The 24,763-nt window shown below is 30.7% G+C and overlaps 4 protein-coding genes and 1 long non-coding RNA gene across 13 annotated transcripts in view; 3 read left to right on the top strand and 2 right to left on the bottom strand.

Annotated features, from left to right (window-relative positions):
- The window catches only part of ttk (zinc finger and BTB domain-containing protein ttk), a 33,597-nt gene extending 30,471 nt beyond the window's left edge, over positions 1-3,126 (top strand). For 5 of the 8 annotated variants that reach the window (XM_088194008.1, XM_088194007.1, XM_088194009.1 and 2 more), the window contains exon 3: positions 1,247-3,126. In XM_088194008.1, coding sequence (XP_088050134.1) covers positions 1,247-1,956 — 710 coding nt within the window. In that variant the 3' untranslated portion in view covers positions 1,957-3,126. The remainder of the gene's footprint in view (positions 1-1,246) is intronic. The other 3 variants (XM_088194020.1, XM_088194019.1, XM_088194018.1) reach the window with 1 other exon arrangement.
- A 1,622-nt stretch (positions 3,127-4,748) lies between these two features.
- LOC148230852 (uncharacterized) lies at positions 4,749-6,413 on the top strand. The gene is made up of 3 exons (XM_088194024.1): positions 4,749-5,351; positions 5,417-5,647; positions 6,110-6,413. The coding sequence occupies exons 1-3, from the start codon at positions 4,892-4,894 to the stop codon at positions 6,277-6,279; spliced, it is 861 nt and encodes a 286-aa protein (XP_088050150.1). The 5' UTR covers positions 4,749-4,891; the 3' UTR covers positions 6,280-6,413.
- A 5,896-nt stretch (positions 6,414-12,309) lies between these two features.
- On the top strand, positions 12,310-22,624 carry LOC148230850 (uncharacterized). Of its 2 annotated transcripts, XM_088194030.1 has the most exons (4): positions 12,310-12,540; positions 12,745-12,847; positions 18,168-18,338; positions 19,921-22,624. In XM_088194030.1, the coding sequence occupies exons 2-4, from the start codon at positions 12,766-12,768 to the stop codon at positions 20,019-20,021; spliced, it is 354 nt and encodes a 117-aa protein (XP_088050156.1). In that variant the 5' UTR covers positions 12,310-12,540; positions 12,745-12,765; the 3' UTR covers positions 20,022-22,624. The 2 variants fall into 2 exon arrangements, with proteins under 2 accessions (XP_088050156.1, XP_088050157.1); XM_088194031.1 differs by lacking the exon at positions 12,745-12,847.
- On the bottom strand, positions 12,952-18,168 carry LOC148230851 (uncharacterized). The gene is made up of 3 exons (XR_015810914.1): positions 15,898-18,168; positions 14,719-15,798; positions 12,952-14,582 (listed from the first exon to the last, which is right to left on the bottom strand). It is a non-coding gene; the product is annotated as an uncharacterized LOC148230851 (long non-coding RNA).
- Positions 22,625-22,727: 103 nt separating the features above from the next.
- On the bottom strand, positions 22,728-24,394 carry LOC148230849 (O-glucosyltransferase rumi homolog). Its single transcript, XM_088194023.1, has 6 exons — positions 24,225-24,394; positions 23,986-24,154; positions 23,713-23,917; positions 23,515-23,645; positions 23,301-23,448; positions 22,728-23,241 (listed from the first exon to the last, which is right to left on the bottom strand). Exons 1-6 carry the CDS (start codon positions 24,373-24,375, stop codon positions 22,810-22,812), a joined length of 1,236 nt encoding a protein of 411 aa, XP_088050149.1. The 5' UTR covers positions 24,376-24,394; the 3' UTR covers positions 22,728-22,809.
- Between the last annotated feature and the right edge of the window lie 369 nt (positions 24,395-24,763).

Raw genomic sequence — 24,763 nt, 5'->3', positions numbered from 1 at the left:
ATATAGAAGATAGATTGTTTTATGTGACTGTATTTTATATCGTAGTAGTGACTCAATATTATTTATTTTGTTATCGCTGACAAAGTGATGTAATGCGCTTCATGCAACTTTTCCTCAATTTTTATGCATGCGCTACAAAGAACATTATATCATTTTGTAGTTGTTTTATCGATATATAGTTGTAAAAATTGTTTTGAGGCTATATTTTTATTTAATTTTTTGTTATTTTTAAGTTAACTATAATGAACTACTCGGTTTTAACCGGGTCACGTCAAACATTCACATTCATTCGGTTATGTTGGTTCAGGTTACTATAGTAGCAGCATTGTAAAGAGTCAAATCTCTTTTGAAATTAATTGTATATGGAAAATAATTTTGGAACAAAACTTATATTGAGAAATTATAAATATATAATCGATTAATAAATGTACATTTGGTGCTCGTTAGATTTTTATGAAAAGGTACTTCTAATTTATCGATTAAGATTTTTTTTATTACATTTAATTAATTTTCAAAAAAAGTGAAAGTTGAAAATTTTCCGAATTGCACACTTCGCTCATTATTGACTTAATTATTTTTCTTCCTATTTTAAATTTTATTTGTTAATAATTTTCTGTTGTTTCCTTTTATTTGTTTTTATAGAGTTCATATATTTATAATTTATCTTAAATTATTGAATAAAAATATATTTTGAAATTGAATTATATTATTTTTTGCTTATCCCACCATAGTTAATCCCATCGTCCTTCTTTTAAATGCATGTTTATTTATATTTATTTTTTAATTCTCGATATTTTTTTCAATTTAAATATGCTACATTTTTTCTGGACGAAGGAAAATCAGTATGTATGTATGTGTAAAATAATATTTAATTTAGCATGATTTTTCACAGGACTCATAACGGAAAATTTAACAAACCGGAACGCTCATAATATTTGTGGAATACTCTATTAATATTATACAGTACATTAAACTAATATGTGATTACTTTTTACTTTTTCAAGAACTGGGAGCTACGGTTCCGGTTTGCTCCAGTCCGTTCGAGCCTTGATTTTTCATAGTGAAGCTTTATATTATGAATTAGAAATTCTTATTTTCATTTAATTATGCATTTTATTGTATTTCAGTTTTTGCTGTAATTTATTGTTTGACATTTAGAATGAATAGCTATTTATGTCATGAGTTTACCTTACCGTGTGTTATTTATCATTTAACTTGCAATTCATGTTTGATTTTTAAATTTCAGGAAAAACCCCGCCTGGATTATTGACGCCCAAATCTGAACTTGAAGGAAAATTGTACACTGAGCAACTCCAAGGAAAAATACGCGTAAATCCATTAACACAGACAGCGACTACTTCCAATACAAACGCACTCGAATCGTTACCTTCAAATTTTCAGACCGACACACTCAACAACAATACTCTCCCACCGTCGCGACAGGGATCTCCGCGCCAGCCGATCAGACGGCGGGTGAGAAGAAGAGCCAATTCGGCGTCGAATGATCCTGCCGAACAATTAACCGAGATGTCAGTGCGAGGGTTGAATTTGTTTCGATATGCGTCAGTAAATGAAGGGATATACCAGTGTACTGAGTGCGCAAAAGAGAGTATACAAAAAACTTTCAAAAACAAATATTCGTTCCAAAGGCATGCATTCTTGTACCACGAGGGGAAACAGCGTAAGGTCTTTCCCTGTCCCGTTTGCTCGAAGGAATTCTCGAGGCCGGACAAAATGAAAAACCACATGAAGACAACGCACGAATGTTACATGCCTAAAGACTGTGGCTACCCATCCAACTTCTTTCTGATGGGAGACTCGCCCGTACCGCCTGGAATGAAAATGGACGGCTCGCCGATACCGCCCGGAATCAAAATGGAGGGCTCGCCCGTCCCTTCGTTAGGTTTAAAATTAGAATCTCCCGGAGGAACGGATTCGTCTCCCGACCAAGCTTGAGTTTGTTATAGCCATGAACAAATTTTTCACACGCGCGCACGCGCATTCCTGTAATTCGTTACAGTACGTTTGGATTAATTTTTAATCAAGTGTAGTTACCGTTGTCTGTGCATTAAATTAATATATAATGTATAATTTCTTTTAATAATTATTACGAATATAATTTAATACGAAAGGGGAAGCTTTGATCAACAAATTGAATTGAAATTGTGGTTTTATTTTGACAGAAAATACACCCTACGATCGATTTCTCTTTGTATGTATGTATTGTTTGTATTTTCAGTAATAGCAGGCCAGTTTTCCCTTATTTTCTCGTCTTAGTATTATTGCATAATTTTTTTATGTTTTTTAAATTTTATTTTTTACATATATAGACTCGAGATCGAAGTCGACTATACATATTGATGAATGAAAAATTCTCTATATAGATAGGATTAATAACGAGTTTTACAATAAAATGTGCCTTAATATGTTTGAATTTTTATTATCTGTACAGTAATAATTAAGAAGTTGTTCAAAAGCATATGTTTCATTCTTTATTGCAAACTTGGTCTGAAATAATATTTTATTATATATAAAAAATCTAGAGCGGTTTATGATGTTAATATGGAAAGTTTATCTTCGTTGTTAATTCAATGATTTGTGGCATTGTGCATTGAGCTTTAATAATTCAGTTAGGGAACATATAAATTTTGTTGTATATTATATTCTAAAGTTTTATACGTGCTAGATTAATATCTTATCAATATAATTTTTACATTCATCTAGTTTCGCCCGATTGATATCGATGGGCCCATTTGAGCTGGTTCCCTCAGATCTCTAGCGTAGAGTACAACGTTATATAATCTAAATAAAATTAAAACGCACTCTTAACGATAGCTTGTTTTTATTTTTTATAGTTAGATCATACGCGGTATATTAAATAAAATATGTATACAAAAGTTTTTTTGTATACACTTTTTCTTATTGTATTATTAACGTTTTGTTTATTCACGACGACGCATTTAATGCAATTATATTCTTCATAGTTAATTTATGTTTAGTTTATGTAAATATAAATTTATATAGTCGCACTTATACATTCACGTTTTGTATATGTTACACATTACAAAGATTTAACTCAATATTTTTTTTCATCTTCTCGAATAAAATTTTCAATTGCATAAATTATAGGACTTGACTATCTTTTTTTAAATCAACCTACCTCAACAGATACATGGGCGTTTAATATTTTTTTTACATTTTTAATAAAAAAAAGAATACAGTTCGATAAAATTAAAAAAATATCTATAGTTGATAGAGAGTATATTATAAAATAAATACATATATTCTATATAATATCATGTCTTCCTAACTTGACAAAATCCAGTGATTGATTATATTGATATATAAATAATTTTATTAATAATGATTTAAATTTATAGTCGGCTTATGCACAATGTTGATTTATATTATGTAATGATTATATGACACTCTGTTAATTGATGGTATTTTTAAGAAAATCGCAGGGCACACAAAATACAGGCTATATAAATCTTTTGTATAGTTTTTTTTTTGTTTTTCTATTAATTTCTATTCTTTCTATATTATATTATGTGATTGTTTAAAAAATATTATTTGTGATATATTATTTTATATTTGAAAAAGATAATGTCGCAACATAGTTGTGATTGATTTATTTTATTTTTTCTTTAGTTTGTTTTCTTAATTTATGTTTTTATAAAATTATCTTATAAAGAACCTTATATATGTAAACTATAATTATCCTGTCGCGCTGTGTGCAATCTGCCTTATGATTTCTCTTTACTTCTCGAAAAAAATTATTCTCGTCATATAATTTATATGAAAATTTAATTTTCGATGTTTTATTTTTATTTTATTATGTTTTAGTTAGCCTTCAATCGCTTAAATTTTCTTATGAACTTTATATTTTTGTTATATTTGTTTTTTTCTTTGTAATTTTATTATCACTATGTGCAATCAGTAAATTTATGTTTATCGTTTAATAACCGAGAAACATATTTATGAAGAATACAAAAACACAATGTCGCTTAGATGACTTTAATTTTTTTAATTTTATTGTTTTTCGTCTAAGTTTAACATTTTAAGTGAAATATTCCAATCATGTTTCATTTTCCATTCAACTTCATCGTCTCTGAAATTTATTCACTTTCTTATTGTTAATAAATAATAATTTTAAGTACAGTTAAGTTTTATATCGTATATTGTTTACGAGTTAACGTAATCCTGATGTATTTTTGCACATATTTATATATATATATATATATATATATATATATATATATATATATATATTTACAAATTTAACACAAAATGAAATATAAATGTGTTATTATATAAATATCAGTTAGAACGCATGTAATTATATTTTATGATTAAAAATATTTTACGTTTTAGTTGTATTAAGTAGTAAACAGTTTCACATTAATGTGACGGTTAATAAAGATTAATTTTGCACAAGCAAAAAGTATTTACTAATTACTAAATAATAGATTTATTATTACACAGAAAAACATATTTTAGAGGTGTATTGATAAAATTAATAAACAATAAAAAAATTAATATTTTATCGTTTTGTTATTTTTCGTACTAATCAGGTTCCATTGATTTTAAAAATTAACAACCCAATTTTCTAAACCTATACTCTCAAATGATAGATCATCGAAAATGTGCTTATCGATGCATTATTCATATATTTCTTATATGGTGAGTTAAATTGTTTTACTGATTCGAGTATTATTTGTTCCTTAAATCAACAGGAAAACACTACATCCAATTTGTTTCCTCAGAAAGCTCGCACGTTAAGATATGAGTTGTGAGGAAAGATCTGATATTTATAATGAGAATTATTTAATGTTCCTTATATTTTTAAATTGCAGCTTTATGCCATATAGTACACGCTTCTAGTTCGACAATGTTCCGTGAAGACGATCATCCTAATGCGACGCCAGTAATAACATTGGAGCTTCTGTCACGTCCCGAAAACGAAGAAAATCCTTCTGACAGGGTCGAAGAAAATAATTATTCGGAAGGTCACGTAATCAGACCGACGCTGATCTTAGACAGCACATCTGGCGTTCACTTCCTGACGGAAGATCAAGCAAATTCTCTATTTTCACCTAAACTCGAACCTTCACATTGTGAAGAGGAAGAAATCGAAGAGATGGCCCTTTCTCCCGTGCGATCGAAGCAAGAGCTTTTGGAATATCTGATAAGATCGGACGGGAGCGTCATTTGTAAGATGTGCGGTGAAATTCTACAAAGTAGAACACACTGGTATAGACACAAGTATAAATTTCACGTCGCCCAAGTAGCGAGCCCAGCTCCGATTTTTAAATGCGAACAATGCGGCGTATTTTTCAAGAGTAGAAAAGGTATGTTTTATCATAAAATAATCGTTTAGTATAGATTATATATGTATATTTATATATCTTTTAAGGCTACATCGGTCATTTAGCTAGCAGACATCCCGACGGTGATTTGATCAGTAATGAAACGATTCAAAATGAAATTCCAGTGATTAAGCAAGAACCGCTCGACGCCGAGCTTGCGATACCTAGTTGTGAATTACCCAATGCTAACTACACGGGAGCTATAACGTGTACGACATCTAACAATATCGTATTTGGAGGTAGCAATAGATCGGAGAGTAGAAGACTTGGAAAATCAAGTGGGTATCTCTGAATTTTATTATTAAATTTAAAAGGGCAAAGTCTAATAATCTACTATTTGTAACTTATGGAATCCATGTATGCTTTCTTTGAGCTTGTCATTCTTAGACATATACATACGAGTGCGAGTCAAATGAAAACCTCAACTGAACTCAGGTTTCATAACCAATAGCAATTCCTTGTGGGAAGCAGTTAATGTGGTGTGCTGATCCATGACTGATTTTCAAAATTGATGTTATTTCATTCTCTATCTCAGCGGTTTTCAACTGCTGCAAGAGATTAATTGAAATGGAATAGTTGACTAATTATAATCTAGCATATTTTTTAAATCACTAACATAACTAAGATTTTGATAAAAACATTGTTTTCTTTTATTTTTGAATAGTTTTTTTTTTACCCTTTTTAGTATATTTATTTAATTTTATATAGTACATATATAACATATTTTTATGTATTTTTAGGGTCCGATTTGAACGATTTAAACGGTTCTGAATACGAAAAGCAACGATTAAGGGAAGAGAGGCTCGTCGCCGATATAATTGCACGTGTCAGACGTGAATGCGAAGCAGCAGGCGCCCCCGGGGGCACCAGGAGGGGTTATTCCAGAAGATCGGCATTAACAAATGGATGAAGTTATACTTAAAAAACATCTTACCTAAAATCAAAGACTAATTATTATAATTTAGTTAAAAAGAAATACATATTATATCTATACATACTATTTATTAAATATTGATCTCGATCAATTCGTCAAATAAAAATGTTATATCTTATACTCAGTAGTTATACAATACCTTCTATATCGTTAAAATTTAAAAAATTGTTTCGATTTATATTTTCTGTACCATCATAGTAATAATTTGAGGGTTTCTCGTGCCAAATATGTATAAAATTATTTATAGTATTTTATTACTATATATATTTAATTATATATCTGTTCAATGAAATCAGTATTATAACGTTTTATAAAGCAATGCAGTTAAATTTAACTCTTAAATGTATTATTATATATTGAATATATTATTTATTTAATTTTAGTGGGATTAAATTAACATGACATTTATTACGTTTCTCGACTTATTAATAAAATATAAAATGCATACAATAAAATGATGTATGAAATATTTTTTATATAAAGTTTTTAGAAAAAATTGATAAGGTTGTAAGTATTTATTAAATATTGTTTAAGTGAGAATTTTTTATAATTGCAAATATGTGAAATTTAAAATTCTTCTGTTTAAATTATTATTATCATAAGAGTTACTTTTAACCCATTGCTTATATGTACTCACGATTCATAATTACGTAGTAAATGATTTGTTGTTTTAACTTTTAACATTCGAGAGCTTCGTTCAAAACGTGTCCATAAAATAAATATGGATCACTGAACATGTTAATCTAAAGTTGTGTGTTTCATATCAATTTTAAAAAAGAAATAGTATCGTAATTTTATCATTGTTCAATAATGAAAAAATAAATGACCAAAGATAATGACGATATCGTTTGGGATCGTAATCATTTTAAGTAAAAATAATTATAATTAAAACTAAAAAAATCGTCTTGATAGAATCTTTGACTGACTTTTAAAATAATCATAATTTTCTGTCTAATATGTATTATATTATACTTGAATAGTATTTAATTGATTACTTCCCATGTATATTGTAATATAATTATATAATATAAGTAAAAATTAGTGGTTTATGTTGATTTATATTTTCCATTGGGAATCAATTGTGATTTTATCTTTACATTTCTAAATGTGATAGAAAATGTTGCAATAGCTATAGATTTTATTTTTAATCCATACACTATCTGTGACTTTTTGACATAGTTAGCTCAAGACGATAAGGTTAAGGAAAATTAAATGTATTACAAATATGTAATTTCATTTGTTAATAGTTCCTTTGATTGAAACGAAGTGCCACATTGATTAACGGAAAAATTGTAACTATATTCGACATTTGAAAAAATTGTGATAGGCTAGGGAGAAGGTTCTAAAATTAAACATTCGACTATGTTTTATTTTAAAAATATTGTAACTACATTATAAAAAAATGTTTTGCTATTATACGAGATGTGGCTTGAAAGGTTATATCATTTTATTCTATTTTGTAATATTTATAATGTACTGTAGCACGAATATTATATTACGAGTCGTGTTTATAAATATATTGAAAAAAAAATAAAAGGCAGGGTCTTCCTTTGCGGTCAATTGTGCCACTTTGCTATGTTTTATTATTATTAAATATATTTCAGAAAATGTGCCAAATATTTTTTGCTGTAATAAAATTATAACTTGCTATTTATTAATTTCATATTCTTTAACTTTAAGTACATTTTATAATAATTATTGAAATACATAATTTATTATATATATGTATATATATAATAAATATATATATATATATATATATATATATATATATATATATATATATATATATATATATATATATTTATTATTATACATTTGAAATAATCGTGTTATTTGGTGCCAAAATTAATATTTAAAAATTATATTTTACTGTATAAAAAATGTACATATAAAATATTTTCAATGTACAATTATCTTTAATTTTACTTGTTATATTAATCCCTCCTGTAAATGTATGTGATAATATAATAATATAACATAATGATAAAAAATATTATCAATAAAAATCTAAATAATACAGCTATAAAATTTATTTTTTATTTTGCACATATCATTAAAAAACCTAATGAAAAAATATAACTCGTGGTGTTAAACTGAGATTATAATTAAGAAAAAAATATGTAGGTATAACATTGCCAGTTTCAAAGGACGGTGAGGAGGAATTGATTGGAAGAACGGCTTGTAAATGAATGGACTTTGTATTGGCTCCGACTTCACTCTCTCTCTCTCTCTCTCTGCCTGTGTCTGTCTCTTTATTTCCTTTCTTTATATATATATATATATTTAACATGTGACGCATTTCCTTTGTGACGAATCTTAATGAATAACAGTACCATATTGTTCTCGGTATCAAATACATTATCGATTCATCGCATCGCTCAAGCAAGTGATGCAAAAATCAATCCCTTGTTTCGATTCCTGCGATTAACAATTTACGTCATTTATATTATAAATCAGAGTATATAACACAGTGTAGTCATTTCTTAATCATCAGATTTAATAAAAAGCATTCAGCATAAGCAGAGTAGAAATTTTTTTTCTATAACAGAATGCTTTCGAAGATAGGTTATTAACACTTATGATCTCACCGACTGACTGTTCCACATTTTAAAAAAGTTTCAACCCTACACATTAATCGCAGTATATTGTAAATACAATAGATTATGAAGATAAACAAAATTATCGTATTGAATTGCGCGATGTTTCAAAATTGATAACTAGTGAATAAATAATAATAGCGATGACTTTAGCTCCACATTTCATGGCATACAGTCAGAGCTAACGAACTATGTAATATATCGAAATAAAATTGTTTTTAAAATAACTTGTTTAATTTGCTATTGTTAAATACTCAACTATAGAAAAACAATAAGAATTCGAAAAAAAGCGATATTTTCAATACTTATAAATATATTGGTTCAACATGTAAAAAATATAGCATAGTCATTATCTAACATTATTCATTATTTATAAATATAATTTATCTGAATTCCTTTCTATTTATTATTTCCAGTAAAAAATATTTTTAAACGTTCGCTTATATTATATTATTATTTTTAATTATATTTCTCTTGTATTCATTAATATTTATGAAATAAAACAAATTATTTTTCAAAGTAATAAAGCTGAATTTGTTTCTTTATTATAGTAATATTTTTTCCGCATACTTACGTTCTAAGTGTCAAACATATATCATATTTGCATCAAACGAGTAAATGACTAATTATTATAAAATCATCATCTTCGTTCGACTTTCTCTGCCTTTTTCTCCCCTTAAGGTATTCGCAGTTCTTAGGCGTTTACCTATCAAATTTATATTTTGTGTAAAAAATGGTGAATAGAACATCATTTTTAATTATTTATAAATTAAAATATTTTTTTTAAATGTATCTCGTTGCGCGGTAAACTTATTGATCTTTTATTTTTCACCACCCACAAAATGTTGCCCGATCACCGAAAAGCATTCGGTAGAGCAGTGGTTAGAGTGCTTGCTTTCTAATTGAAGTTCTTGGGCTCGATATTTATCAACTGAGTGTGGTAACTGTTCTTGCTGCGGTACGTTGCTAAGTAGCTGTCGATTATAATCTATCTGAGATTGAGGTTATTGGTACTCATTCTGGTGCTGAACGCTTGGACTGGGAGAAAAGTCAGGCTAGGACCGTGTTCATGGGAAGAAATTGAACTAGAATAAATGATAGTCGGGCTAGGATGGGAAGAAGTTGGACTAGTATATGGAGAATGGTATTGGTTGAAATTATGTGAATAAAACTGGGGTATCGCTTTACCAAGCAACCTGTAGGACAACGTTAAATTGCCCGTATCAGCCAAAAACAAAGTGGCATTGATAACTTCTTGTGCTATCAGCATTTGTTCTTTCTGGAGGTTGCGCAATTTCATCGCGACGATTTTCCCGAAAACGTCAAAGTGATCTTCTGCGGCATGGGGTGTTTTAAAATGCTATTTAACGGTAAACATTACTTCATTGATCAACGATTGCTTTTGTGTTTCCTGAAGACGTTTTTTATTTAGTGGGAGCCTTTAGGGTTTCACTGCAGTTGCTTTTTGCAGATTTTTACCCAAGTTGCATCTTCACTTAATGGCGTTTCAGCTTCATTATTAGCACTGTTATCTTGGGGGCAAACAAATTAATCTTTATTCAAATTTGTCAGGGTGGATAATTTTCGGCCTCAACTGAACTGATGCAATGTCACACACACTTCGGTCGGACTGTACAGTTGTTCAGTCCGACAAATCTGCGCAGTTCGCAGTCCGACAAATCACACACGAAAGCTTAGACTGCACAGTTTTTCCTCAAAAGATTTCCGGATCGTGTATGGCGGCCTTAATAAAATGGTGTCGCCTCAGGCTCAACGCAAAATTATCGAAATATATAAAAGTTAACCGTGTCTGTGAAGAGTAAAGACTACCATAATCGGCCAAAACGAGAATGTGCTTACAAGAGAAATTGAAAGAAATTGAGCCACATGCGAATAAAGATGCAATTGTAAAAAAATATGGAGTAACGTAAGGTAAGATTTTTTTGGGATATCCATGAAATCGGGGGCATCTTCAGATGATGTTTATCGGGCAAAACTATATTATTACGATTTATTGAGCTTCCTGTCTAACCAAGAAACTCCTATGGGATCAAAGTCAAATTTAGGTACATATGAGGACCACTATTCTGAGGTAAATAAATACACATATTATTTTTATATTTATATTTCTTTCCTTTCACGCGCTCATCCTATACTACTTTGGCAGAGAATTTCGCAAGAGAAAGATGATTGAGTATATCGGACGGTGAGTATATCCCCTTTTCTCTCGCACAGATTCCCTTGTATGTGTGCGAGCGAGATGCACAAGCACGTGTGACAAAGCGAGAGAGCTAGGGCAAGGTGGCTCACGCTTTGATTCGCTCTGACGCACGCATCAGACGGCGTTTCAATCGTGCGTCAGTATTTGTTTGCACGTTGTCAGAGAGTTATGTCGAAACGCAAAATATTCCTGCGCTCCTCAATTATTTTTCAACTTTACAAGTATTTATTTATTTCTCTCGGATAACGAAGGCGTGATTGAAATGTTCGAATCGGAATCAGTCGAAGATTATTGTAATTACAAAGTAAGTAGTTTTTACATTTACATTTGCAATTATTATTGATTTTAAAAGCAGTAATAACAAATTTTCTTTATCTATAGTTCTTATTTATGGGGCTCTTTGATATTATGGCTTTCAATGCCTATAATATATGGATCCATAAATATTCCGAATGATGAATCAACGATGGGTGTCGTCGAAATTATTTCTTTCGCCTCCTATCGGTAGATTTAGTAAAACAATTGGACAAAGCCGTACGTGTAAGTTTTGTTCTAGTAATAATATTACGCGTGTATTGTGTCTTGTTAGTTACAGAGCTATGTGTCAAATGCATAAAGTAATAAGATGTCCGGATGGATAGACATTTATATTTTTTAAATTTATTATCTTTGTGTTATATGTTTATAGATGTATGTTTTATTTTAAGTAATTAAGGTTAAATTTTTATAAATATATTTTTTATCATTAATTTATTTATTATTTGTAAAGAAAAAATGAAAAAAAATTGGCGACGGGTTGATGACGGGTGGCAATTAGACAAAGATTGAGCCACTGCAGTAATGTTTTATTGAATTACAAAATTGTTTACATGGTTATTTAGCGGACTCGAGACGACGCGTCTGAACGCCCGGAAGATTGCCAGTCGAGCGAATAACCATATAATCGTAACAAAAATCCTATAATAGCAACATCTGAGCCGGCCCCGTCGAAATTTACTGTGATTAATTTACTAATAATTACGATGTTCTGTTAATATTTATATTAAAAAATTATTACACGTCTTAAATGCGTAAAAATATTTTTACATATTATTTTTGTGCAATTATTTGTTGTGCAATGTGTCGTTTTATGGCCAAAATAATAAATGGCGAAACTGTGACAGCCGCTGTTGTGAAAAAGCACGTAGTGATCTCCGTGCTCCGAGACTGCGTACACCGTTCGACAATAACCCCAAATCGCACAACGCACGAAATCGTGTCATGTAAGAGTTTCATCGCCGATTTACGCCTGCGCTATTACGAACGCATTTGACGCACAATAATGGCCAGGACGTCTCGCATCGCACCGATGACGAAAGGCTCGTCTTACAGAAGGTGAACGAGCGGCACACACGGACCGACCCACTTCGAACAGTCGTGAGTAATCCTCGCTACGATCTGATTCATCTTTTTTTAAATATTCATTTTTTCTATATATATATATATATATCGCACGTCCTCGAATACGTTGAAAGTGAGACGAGCATGGCGAACCGTTTTATTATTATAATTTGTTTTACCCATGACACATGAATCTCATTGTGAGACGTAAATTATATGTTGTTGGCCCAAACCGCACAGGTTCACCGCGTAACTGGTATAATGTCCTCCAAAACTTCAGAAATTAAGGCAGGCCGTATCCACAAGTGCACTCAATCATGCAAACGCATCAAACAGAAATCAGGTAGGACGAGCATGCTTTTGAAAAGAACTATTTCACGTATTATATCGCATTTGTGCATACGTTAACATTGTTTTATTGCATTTTCTTAATCGCACTCAAGTGCTGTGCAATAACGGTTTTAATTGCATTTATGCGATAAATAACATATTAAAAGTATGTGGTATTGATTTCCTCGCACCTGTATGTAGTACACATATTGAAGCTCAATTATAAAAAGACAAATTTAACTACTCAATATAAAATGTATGTATATTTTATTTATATTAGGGTGACCGAAACGAAACCATTCTTTTTTAAGTTAGCAGTAAAAGTTTTATGAATGTTTTATACTAGTCTCAAATTAAGCTCTTGGATTCAGTGGCTTTCAACCTAATCTGAATTCGGATCGACTCTTACTGAGAATGCAAATGCGTGTGAGATACATTATATTTGCACCGTTGGGAGAGGGAAAGATTCAGGGACATTATTGGGGGGGGAGTAGGTTGGGACATTTGCCCCCCCCCCTTAAATTAAGCCAGAAAATGCATGGCATTTAATAAAGTATTATGAATTTTAATGAAATCAAAATATTAAAAAAACAGTCACTGACTGACCATCATTTGCCCCTTTCCTGGAAAAAGCTGAAATGACGTCCTTGATTTAAACCAGAAATTCTCAGGTTTTTAAAAAAAATAGTCAAATCAATTCCGAAAATATTTTATTAAATATGTCATTAAAGTGAAATTATATTGGAATACATTTTCACCAGTAGATATATATTTTTATCAGTGGAAATATAATTTATCTGGCAGGTGCTAGTAAAATGATGTGATTTCAACTTTTCCATACATACTAATAAATACATTTAGATACGTATTATTATTTATTTTCATATGATGTATAAATGTTACAGTGAATGTGTATTTTTCGGTGAGGTTATATTTTCACCAGTTAGGTCCAAATACATTTTTACTAGTATATATATATTTCTACTAGCGAAAATATAATTTAACTGATAGGTGCTTGTGAAATTATATGCTGCTTGAAACTCAAAACGTACATTTGCTGCACAATCTAAACCTAACCTATACAAATTAACCAAACCCAACTTGACCTAATGAAAGTTCTAAGTGGGGTCATTTGCAGGAAAAATGCATGTTATTTAATGAAATACTACGAATCTTAATGCAATCAAATTATTGATGAAACGACCACTGACTGGCTAAAAATGTTGCCCTCCTCCCCCCCTGGAAAAATCTAAAATGACATTCCTTGAAAGATTCTCCTTTACTCTTCCGAGGTTGTTTCGACTAATTGTACGTTTATTCCATTTACAAAAACATGTTTACACACATCTTACGCTAACAGTTTTTCTACCTGTTAAATTAATTAATTTTTTTTAATTAAATTAAGACTATCGTAACCTAACAGGTTACCTCAATGCTTCACGATGGTCGAAAACAACAATTGTATTATTTCAATACACAAAAAATATATGTAATTTCCGGTTCCATAATATGCCAGCATATTATGGAACCGGATGGCTATAGCCATAGGCGAGTCGGCAAGTGCGGACGTTCTAGCCCCAACGTCCATCAAAAGAGGACGCGATCGTGATTCTCGAAGACGTTCTGGAACCCAAAACTGGAATTCCTCGAGAATAGCTGGATTGTCGACAGCACCCTTCAGTATTTTAAGAAATGCTTAGTGATATACAACTTTCTGCGAGAACTCAGCGAATCGTATCTCAACACTCCTAAAAGAAAGGCGCTGGGATATAAGTACGGATAATAACCAAATATATTTTTATAAAGGTATTTTAAAAACATTTTTTTAATCTTTTCGACTTAAAAGGAATATTTCGTTATTCGGGAATTCCAAATTATAGATACTGATTCAAGAATGCTACGAACTATGGTGTCAGAGGGTGCGAATAATTGACGGTTCGTCAAAGTTCAAGGTAACGGTTCTCGTAACAAAACCGATCATCTTGTAAGATTTATCACAGACTTCCAGAAAAGTGATTCCTAGATCTTTAGTGGAAGTTTTTCTAACCAAAATTTTCCCACCGAGATTGTACGAATAAACTGATGGTGAACAGGAAAATGATACAGTATGGCACAGACAGACAGTTAACAGACGGTTAACGGAAGCCCATCTCATAACAATTCAAACAATTTAGCAGGAGCTAACAACGCTGCGACTAGTCTATAGTTCTTTATACACAATTTGTCACCCTTTTTATGAATAGGGGTGACTTTTGTGGATTTCCACAGATCAGGAAATGATGACGTCTTGAAAATTAAAATACGTTTAGAGGAGCAGCGAAACTGACTTTACAACCCTCCAAAATGAAATCAGGCCCAGAAGATTCTTCAATTTATTAAAGCCGTATTTAAGATCTGAGTGCTCAGTTTCTTTGGTTAAGAAGATCAAGAACAAGAAGAAGCAGGCGACTGAGCAGAAGGCGTAAAAGATTCCTTTAAAATATTGCGCAAAACCGTCGTCAATATTTTGTGAACTGTCCAATGTTTTATTATTCCAGAACGTTTTCATTAATTATTTGTTTTGGGCAACTTTTGTAATAATTGCGATGACAGAAAATTATCAAACACTTAACGCGCGCTCTTAATGAACGAAATTCCTTGAGAGCAGCTGGAAACTAATGAAATGAAATGATCTCAGTAGGAAACCATCTAGGATATGTCACGTCAAGCAATGCATCTTACTCTTGAGATTATTATGGAATATAAATATACTTGCCACTTCTAGAATTTGTCCCAAATTACATCAGAGCCAGCGATAATATTTTCTTTTCCTATATTGTAGCTGCATTTTGGATTTCCATTACTTAAAGTAGCCGATTCATAAGTCTGAGAAGTCTATTTTTATGAAATACTTAATATTGTTTGCACAACTTCCGTTACATTGTGTTCTTTGTATCTTGCTGATGTAGTTATTTACGCCACAAACTAATAATCGATTATTTATATACTAGCTAAAATATGACCTCAAATGATAAACAAATGTTTTTCACTTCTTACAAATCTTTTCTATGCAAATTTGCTAGCTTTGAAGAAAAATACAAAAAAACGTCTTGAATATATATTTATTGTGCCAAAAATTACCCAAAATCAAAGAACACAGGTACAGGTGTCGAGCAAATGAAGTGAAATTAGGTTAGAAATCTTGTCAGTCTGAAGTGACGATGACACTCTAAGGGTCCTGTTTGTTTCGGATTTATATCAATTAATTAGGTTGGTGATGAAATTGAACCTTTTGGCACGCCCCTGATTACACATCAATGACATTTGCTGTCCTTTCATGTGCCTCTATTGACTAAATCTAATATTGTAGTTTGTCGAGCAACTGGCGAAACAAAGGCATTGTATTTTTCGTCAGCTATATATTACTTCGAACGGTAAAGTATTGCCTATAAAATAGTCAGCTGTTTAGATTTCGATGGGTCGACGACTTCTTTGTATATGATAACTTCGATAAATCGTCAATGGTTTGCTGAAAAACATTGCCATCTATTTTTTCGCTCATATTGCTATGTAAGCTTCAACAGAGAGCTGCACATTTTTATTGATTTTTAAGAAACTCTTTAATTTTTTAAAAATCTATTTATATGCCATCTAGTATGTTCTTTATCTGATATATTAAAATTTTCCATACAAAACTTTGAAAACCATTCTAGACGTTTTTGGCATTCACTGAACACTTTGCAATTGTTGCTTTCCGCATCATTTTGAACTGGAAAACAAGCTTATTGTGCTGCCATCTATGGAATGAATGTATGATAAAGTGAATGGTGTGATAAAGCCATTAGTTCTGTTCTAAGCTAAGTTTATGATGCTATTAAATTTCTTAATAAATATGTGTAACATAAAAATAAAACATTTTAAATGTAAATTAATTAGATTTCAATTTTGATTTGTCGCAACCACCGATAAAATAATTTCACTAGATGTTATACAAGTCAATACTTTTGCTCAATTTTTTTTATTAATTCTTTTAAAAAGTTTAAATTTGCGTTATGTGAAATACTCGAAAAACCTGTCTCTGTCGTGCAGCAGGTGGCGAAAAAACGACTTTGATTAAGTTTTAACATATTAACTGTTCGTACTTTTAACTGTAAAATTTTTGAAAATTTAATATAGTTATATTTTTCATAAAGATTTAAGAAGCATCTAATTCGTTTAAATACTTTGATATTATTATATTATGATAAAAACTACACCAAAATAATTGTAATAGAAAATTTATAATTGAGTTTCAGTCACGTAATATACCGCTTATTTGATCTTCACACTTACTCTAATACCACAAATTCTATTAGACAATTTTTGAAGCATGCTTAGATTTTAATACACCGAATAATCTAACAGTAATATAAAAAAGTATTTCGTAGTTAATATTTAAACAATCAATATTATGGATATGCAATGCTTGTTGATGCACTTTTATTACTTACCTCTGAAATATTATAAATAAAAAGGAAATATTGTACTATACGTATTTTAAAATGCTTACGGGTGCTCTTTCTACAGAGTACATTGTTTAGTGAGTGCTACGCATCCGACCGAGTCGAATCAATTCGTATGTATGTTATTTGCAAATTTTCTTTATTCAGATAAAAGCGTCTATATTGTAATGAAGTAATATATGTGCATAATTTATCAATAGTAATACACACGCTTTACTGAGAGTTGAAATTATTTAAAATTTGTCATCACTTGATTCAGTCGAATGTTAACATATCAATCGTTTGTAGTTTTTTCTTTTCAAGCACGTCATTATGGGCTTCAAATTGCCGCTAATAGATTGTAAAACAATTTATTACGCCATTCTGACGTCATTCACAAATTATTGGAGTTCAAGGTTGATATGTTAACAAACTTTTATTGGGTTGTAGCAAACGAAAAGGCCGATTTTGTAAGTGAAAATATAAACGCTTTGATCGTTATTATTTACATATGTACGTAATGATAATGTATATTCTATTTAATAATTAATTAATTTAATCAAATCATAAAATTGGTCCTTTCGTATTAAAACAGTTTCTATATACAAAATTCTGACCGTCTATAAAATGGTAATCGCACAGCATCAACCGGGAAGTGGCCTTCACTATATACCTAAGTTTGGTATAATGGAATCTATTGGTTGAATCTATTATTACATATACTTTATTAGCACAACTGTTTCCTATACAATAACATTTAAAAAAATACCTGATCGACTAATATAATAAAAGCTTGGCACGTTTTTCAAAAGTATTGTGCTATAGTATACGAAGGATGGGTGATTTTATTTATTCTCGTTTATTTTGATACAGCTCTGAAGATGATGGCAGTGATGCAGCAAAAAGAGCCAGCATTGCCTACGGAGTTTTTGGTGACGGGGCGCACTGGCCGTCGCAACGCTATGCCTGACATACTCGATCCGCCTCATGCGGGAACCACCACGGCGGGCCTGCCTGAGAGACTTCAGCAACTCGCTACATCAGGTACATTTCACCACACTAACACTTAAAACAATCAAACAAGTAATTATATATTATACCTCGATTAAGTTGAAGCAATTGCTCTAAGCTTTGGAACAAACGGGAGTTCTTATTATCATTGTGCAGAACCTGTCGGTTCAGGCGTATATTTTTATAAGTAGTCTGTACTTATATAAATATAAAAATTCGACGAGATCGTAGTCTAACTCTTACCGATCATTTCTATAAGTTTTTGTTTGCTCATTAAATTATGCAATTGATTTTTTTTCTTAATTATATATACATATACATATTGCTTTATGCTCAGTCCAAGAGATTTTTTACACCTTTTATATTCTGAAATATTTTAATAATAGTATTAATTTTTATAATCCTATCTTGACTGCATTCATCGAATTGATACAAAAAAATTATTAATGGCTATTTTCATTTGATGACAGAGTGGAGAAATATCTGTGAAGTTGCAGTCCAAAGGGATGAAACAAGTTTTATAATCCACCGCCTTCACTGTTCTCTCGATGAAGTAGATACCTTCGATTCTGGAATATATAAGATGCACCCCCAGATCATTTAGCTTTTTATATTTCGCACAATTGCCTGGAGATATTTTTCGCTGTATCTGTGCACCCCATAATCTGACCCGTATAAATTTATTTTACTATTATCAAATAGGATCATTCTTCTTCAATCCAAAATAGTCCAGCTTTTGTGTCGTTTGGTCTATTTCATGTGTGTTAAACGCATTTTTTCAGGCAATAATGGTTTTTTGACAGGTATAAGACTGCATACATACCCTTCCCTAAACAACATATAAGGATTGTTTATATTTATTTCTTTATCAAATTTTTCGAAAATACTCACTGGTAAAATCAACGTCAGTTTTATGCTAACATGTTACATTCATAGTATCTCTCGATATTCTCCAAGGGTAGTTATGTTTACTCTTAACGCGATTTATTGCACACATTTCTTAACACTAAGTATAAAATATTTGCATTGTTCAAATATAAAAAATCTTTGAACTGTTGATTGTTTGCTAACCTAAGACTATACAATAATATTAATTTTTTAACTCAAACTAAATACTTTCACCACGAAAGCTGACAGCAAATTGGCTAGGATTTATCTTAAATTCTTATGATTTCGAGAAGTGCTGTGTTTTTTTGCACACTACTGTTTATAAAAGTAAGCTCTCACTGTCCCGTCCCGTAGTGTCCAAATTATAGCAAAGATATGGTTGAACTTTAAGGATTCAGATAATTGCTTTGAGTTGGATGTAATCGAACGGTCAAAGTGGAAAGCGGCTGCTTTCTCCGGGTTCTAAGGGTTGTTTCGGTTGAGTTTGGATCGGAAGCGAAGTGGTAGTTCTGTGTCAAATTCTGGCGTATATACCCTTGAGAATTGGGGTAAGTCCATCATCCCTTCCAGTCCTCAGTTTGTCAACTAATCAGCTTTCGAGAAAAAATCCTTAATTTTTTGACAAATGTCAAATTTACGTTTTTCTTTTCTTAGAAAGTAATTATGTATAACATTAATTGGAATGTTTTAAATTGATCTAATTTTATAATATGCTTTTTTTTAACAGATCCTGATGAAGCGCAGCCAAGCTCGTCTTCTCTGGGAAGCGTCGAAGCCAAAATGGATCAACACAAAGACAATAATCAACAGAAGAGCTCGAATAGTTGAATCGGCTGTTCTACGACGGATCTTTCAGTGTGCTTTTCAAAGTTTTAAATCACATTAGGTATGTTGATTATCGAATGAAATCAATATAGTTTGCGAATTGTAAGAATGTAAGCTTTACATTTACGTGTGAAAACTTTTGTCACAATTGTTTTACGTCACAATTTCGTATATAATTTGTCAGTATTTGTTATTTGCCTCTTGCCTACGAAGTGTAAGAGATGTATTTTTTTTTGTTGTTGTCTTATATTAGTTGTTAAGCGTATTGATTATATTAGCACTGTTTGTTGTGTTATGATCAAAGATTATTTTTGCAAATATCGAGGAAAACTTATAATTTGACGAATTATTCATTGATTAACGTATTTAACTTTTTTGGCATTTTTTTTATTTTATCACATTTTGTATTCTTTAAAAATATTCAGAGGATCTCTGTTTATCAAAAATAATTTGAAATGTCAAGATACTAGTCAACAATTACTGCTTCAGTAGTATTATATTTTAAGACTTTTATTAATACGCATGTATTATTTATTGCTTTTAAACATCATTGATATTTAAAATAATCTATTGATTTATTTTCAGTATTGTGAGATCTGTTTTAACCATGAATAAAATAGATTTTAGATTGAAATCTTAATATCGATTAAAACAGAGTTCCTCTTTATATATCGCAATATTTTTCAATTATCTAACGAACAAAGACTTATGTGTTTTATACGTTAGCTGCGCATCGCAATTTTTATCATCGATTACGTCAATTGAAAAATCCATCAAATTTTGGATTAAAATTTAATGTATTATATAATATACTAAAACTTTTTATATGTATTATAAAAGAAAGCGTGGTTGTATTACGTTTATCGTTTGTTTACGTTTTCAAACGATGTTGATTTTTTAACTATTGTGATCACAGGGTTTTATACTTACCCGTATATGTATGTATATATATGTAATATATATGTAGTGATATGCGTAGATGGAAATTCGTATTCATTGTATATACAGGTAGGGCCAAAGGATACGTACGTGGGCTATTCGGAAAGTTCTCAGAATTGGATGTAATAAAATATCTTGCACTTTTCTACATAATTTATCTGTTCCATTTCCTTTATACCAATAAAAAGACTGATTAGTCGTGGTATTCGAAAACAGTGTTTATTTCAGCATTTCTTTTTAACTAGATTTTTTAGGTTTGGAAAGAGATGGGCCAAGTTAGTTTTTATGACAGAGCATATTTTTATCAGTAATTGTTTGCATGTTCTTACTTTTTAAAGTAATCAATAATGATGATTCTCTTGGCATTTCAAAATCGAAACTGTTATCTTATATAAACCCAGGCTCTTGAATTGATGAGAATAGCAGATAATAAATTCCGAAGAGTGCAGTTGGAAACCGATGAACCGGAAGCAATTACTAAAGTAACAAACATTGAATTAGCAAAAATTAGTCTGAAGAATGGAGTCACACACGCGAGATGCAAGTGCAGACATTTCCTTATTGGTGGCTCACCACTGCCAGATAGTGACTAAATTCTTCTCAGTCTCATGCAGTGTAAAACCATTTCTCTAGCCTAATGGCGATTGTTGCCTTCTATGTGACATTCCTTTCATAATCTTTTATAGTAGACCATATATACATTAATTTTATGTTTCACGATTTGTAATAGTACTTACCGAACTGCCCTAGTTCAAAAATGAGGCTGAGACCTTTAAAATTCGGAATGTAATTTTTGGTCCATCTATACATATTTTTTTTAATGATCTGTTTTTTTTTAGATTAATAATATTGAAAGCCATAAATGATTGTGTCATGTGGAAAAATATCTCTTTACATGTTGATGTCATTTACTTTTCGTGCTGATATTACTTGAAACTTTTATTTAAATATTTTGCATATTGCATGATATATTTATAATGAATGTTGCAGCTTTGCTTTCGGTTTTTAATGTTCGAGTTTTATTGTGTATATTATAAATATATAAAGTAATTGATGTGCTTATTTGAATCATCGTTAAAAAAATGTCATGCTTTAAATATTTTATTGCAAATGTTTGTTTAAATATGTTTTTGCAATAGTGTTTGAATGATACAAAGCGATGAATTGTAGACAATGATCTGTGATTTTAAAATTTCAAACTCGTAGTACAAACAGAGTTCCTTATTATCGTTTTAGTGTTTAATTTAAATTTGAAGTAACTAAATTAAAATACGCCATAAATTTTACACAACACAATAATTCGGTACTTAGTCAATTAGAGTTTTTGCTATTTTAACGATGAGCACAAAACTCATTTATGCAGTTTAAGGTTTTCTTAGTTGCAGTTTTAAAATGTATACGATTTCGCAAAATTATATTCAGTTAGTTATTTTGTCGAAAAGTATAATACACCAAGTGTTAGATATAAAAAAATGGATGGTTTTTTTTATAGGAAAAAATGGTTTATGAGCATCTAAGACGATGGCTGTGTATAAATATCCTAATGATACATTGTAAGGTTAACACTCAGGTGTATGATTGTGGCGCTGGTGTGAAACCATGTTTAAATTCGTGTGCACCATATATATTGTGTTTCTTATCGTAAATTAATAAAAAAGTTTACAAAACCTTATTTGATTTATTTGTCAATCAAATCCGTGCTATCCAAAGCTTCCAAAAATCAATAATTTTTAGTGCATTTTACAAAAAAATATAAATGAAACCAAATCATAGATGGCACGTCATCGTATATTTTTCAATAATTTATAAAATAAATGGCAAATATTTTGTACTATAATCATACATCACATAATTACGTTTTTGATCTTATTTCTACGAGATCGTTGTCCTTAATAATATTATAATTCAGAAGCTTCGCATAACTTTTCAGCAACTTTTTCCAATAACATTTGACGTCAGTGATCCTCAGATTATCCCAAATATGCTGATAGCCTCTGTTTGCTATTTCTTTCGTGATTTTGTCGTTGTTTTTAAAAAATTCAATCATCTCTTTCAATTCCTGCTGCTTAGCGGACGGCGAAACTGGTATATAATGAACCCACGGTTTCATCGAAGGATAGAAGAATTCCTGCCATTCTTCACCTACGTGAAATACCAACGATTTACAAAGGAACAGGTGTTTGAATCTGAAGCTGGCTGCAACGCCTCGGTAATTGAATAAATATTTATATTGACAGTGATCCTCCAGGGATACTTCTTCGGCAGGGGGTGCATATAATGTATCCTATTAAAAATAAAAATATTAACAATACTATAACGATAACTATTTTAAATAGCACTCACAGCATCAGATTTCCAAGCTTGATTCTTAGTATATTGTGCATCTACTAAATCAGGATTTGAGCGAGATAGGAGCACTATGGGATCTCGTTCGTCACTAGTTCTAGAGCCTCTGAAAAAAGCCAACGGTTTCTTCTCTTCCCATGGCCATCTGATAAATAAATAAACGATTAATAAAATATATTTAAAAATAGTAAAGAAAAGTAAATATTAATACTTTTTAGCTGCATTTGTGAGTGATGTTCTATGACTATTCCATTTTCCTAATCCTGTCGGATATAATTTAATAGCCGGTCCGCCTTCCCAAAAACTCCACGCCGGATACATAATATCCCAATAGTCATAAGTCTTTAAATAATAAATAAAATAATTAGAAAATAATACCTTATTATCAATAATATAAAAAAACACATACTTTACTAAATGAAAATACAGGAGCTAAAGGATTACCCCATTTTTTATTCAACTGAGGCCAATCTCTAGTGTTTATAATGAGTTCCATGTCTGGATATTTATTTATTCCCTGTAAAATAAAGTATTCTATGCCTGAACATCGCGCAGGGAAGAGACACTCTTTTTGTCGAAAGAGTTTTCCGGATATAATTTGATATTTTGTACCTCTGCAAATAATAAATTATATTTTATGTATATCGAAATATACTAGTATTAAATGATTGTTTAGACATACTTATTTCGCACTGAATCGAACATTGATTTATTGATTCCGGATGCCTTGAAAGGCTTCAAGTCGTTTCTCATCGTATCCATATGGCAACTGCAATTCTGTTTAATGCAAGGTACGTATTCATTCAAAGCAACTTCTAACTTTTGTATATAATAATGCTGTTTATTTGCGTCTGAAATGTATTTTCTTAATATTAATAAACATCAAGGGTGACGCTTAAAAGCCGGATAAACAAAGGGAACCTTTGGAGTATTTATTCTCCTTGAAATTATAGGTTATGTCAGAATTGTCTTCGGAGCAGCCGTTTAATGTGCAGTAATCATCTGATATGACCGAAACTAGATTGGCTATTATAAAGAGAACGGCAATTGTAAACAAACACGCGTCTGCCATTTTCAAATAGTGAGCTGTCAAACGGCCTTGGGTCGATTTTGGCCATAATGCGATATTTAGTGGCCGTATACAAAAACATGATATGTTTATAAAACTTAACAATTTAATTTATTATCAAATATAAATAGTATTAAACGATGTTTAACTAAATAAACTTTTTTAAATATATTACTGATTTACTTAATGGGACCCCTTAACTGTTATTTTTTCTTCAATTTGTAAAAATCTTTATCCTTCTCCTTATATTGTAAAAAAATCTGCGCGCTCCGCTGATGTAAACTCATTGTGAGTATAAAAATATGTAATAAATACGGATTGATTAATGGAAAAACACGAATATTACGAAATAATTTTATATTAAAAGTTGAACAAAATAATAAATCCTAAT

The sequence above is a fragment of the Plectrocnemia conspersa genome, unplaced genomic scaffold (genome assembly GCF_051122295.1).
Source record: "Plectrocnemia conspersa isolate PC_06_02 unplaced genomic scaffold, ASM5112229v1 ptg000010l, whole genome shotgun sequence".
Lineage (NCBI taxonomy): Eukaryota > Metazoa > Arthropoda > Insecta > Trichoptera > Polycentropodidae > Plectrocnemia > Plectrocnemia conspersa.
Note: the sequence above shows the minus strand (reverse complement) of the source record. Positions and strands in the feature narration are given on the sequence as shown.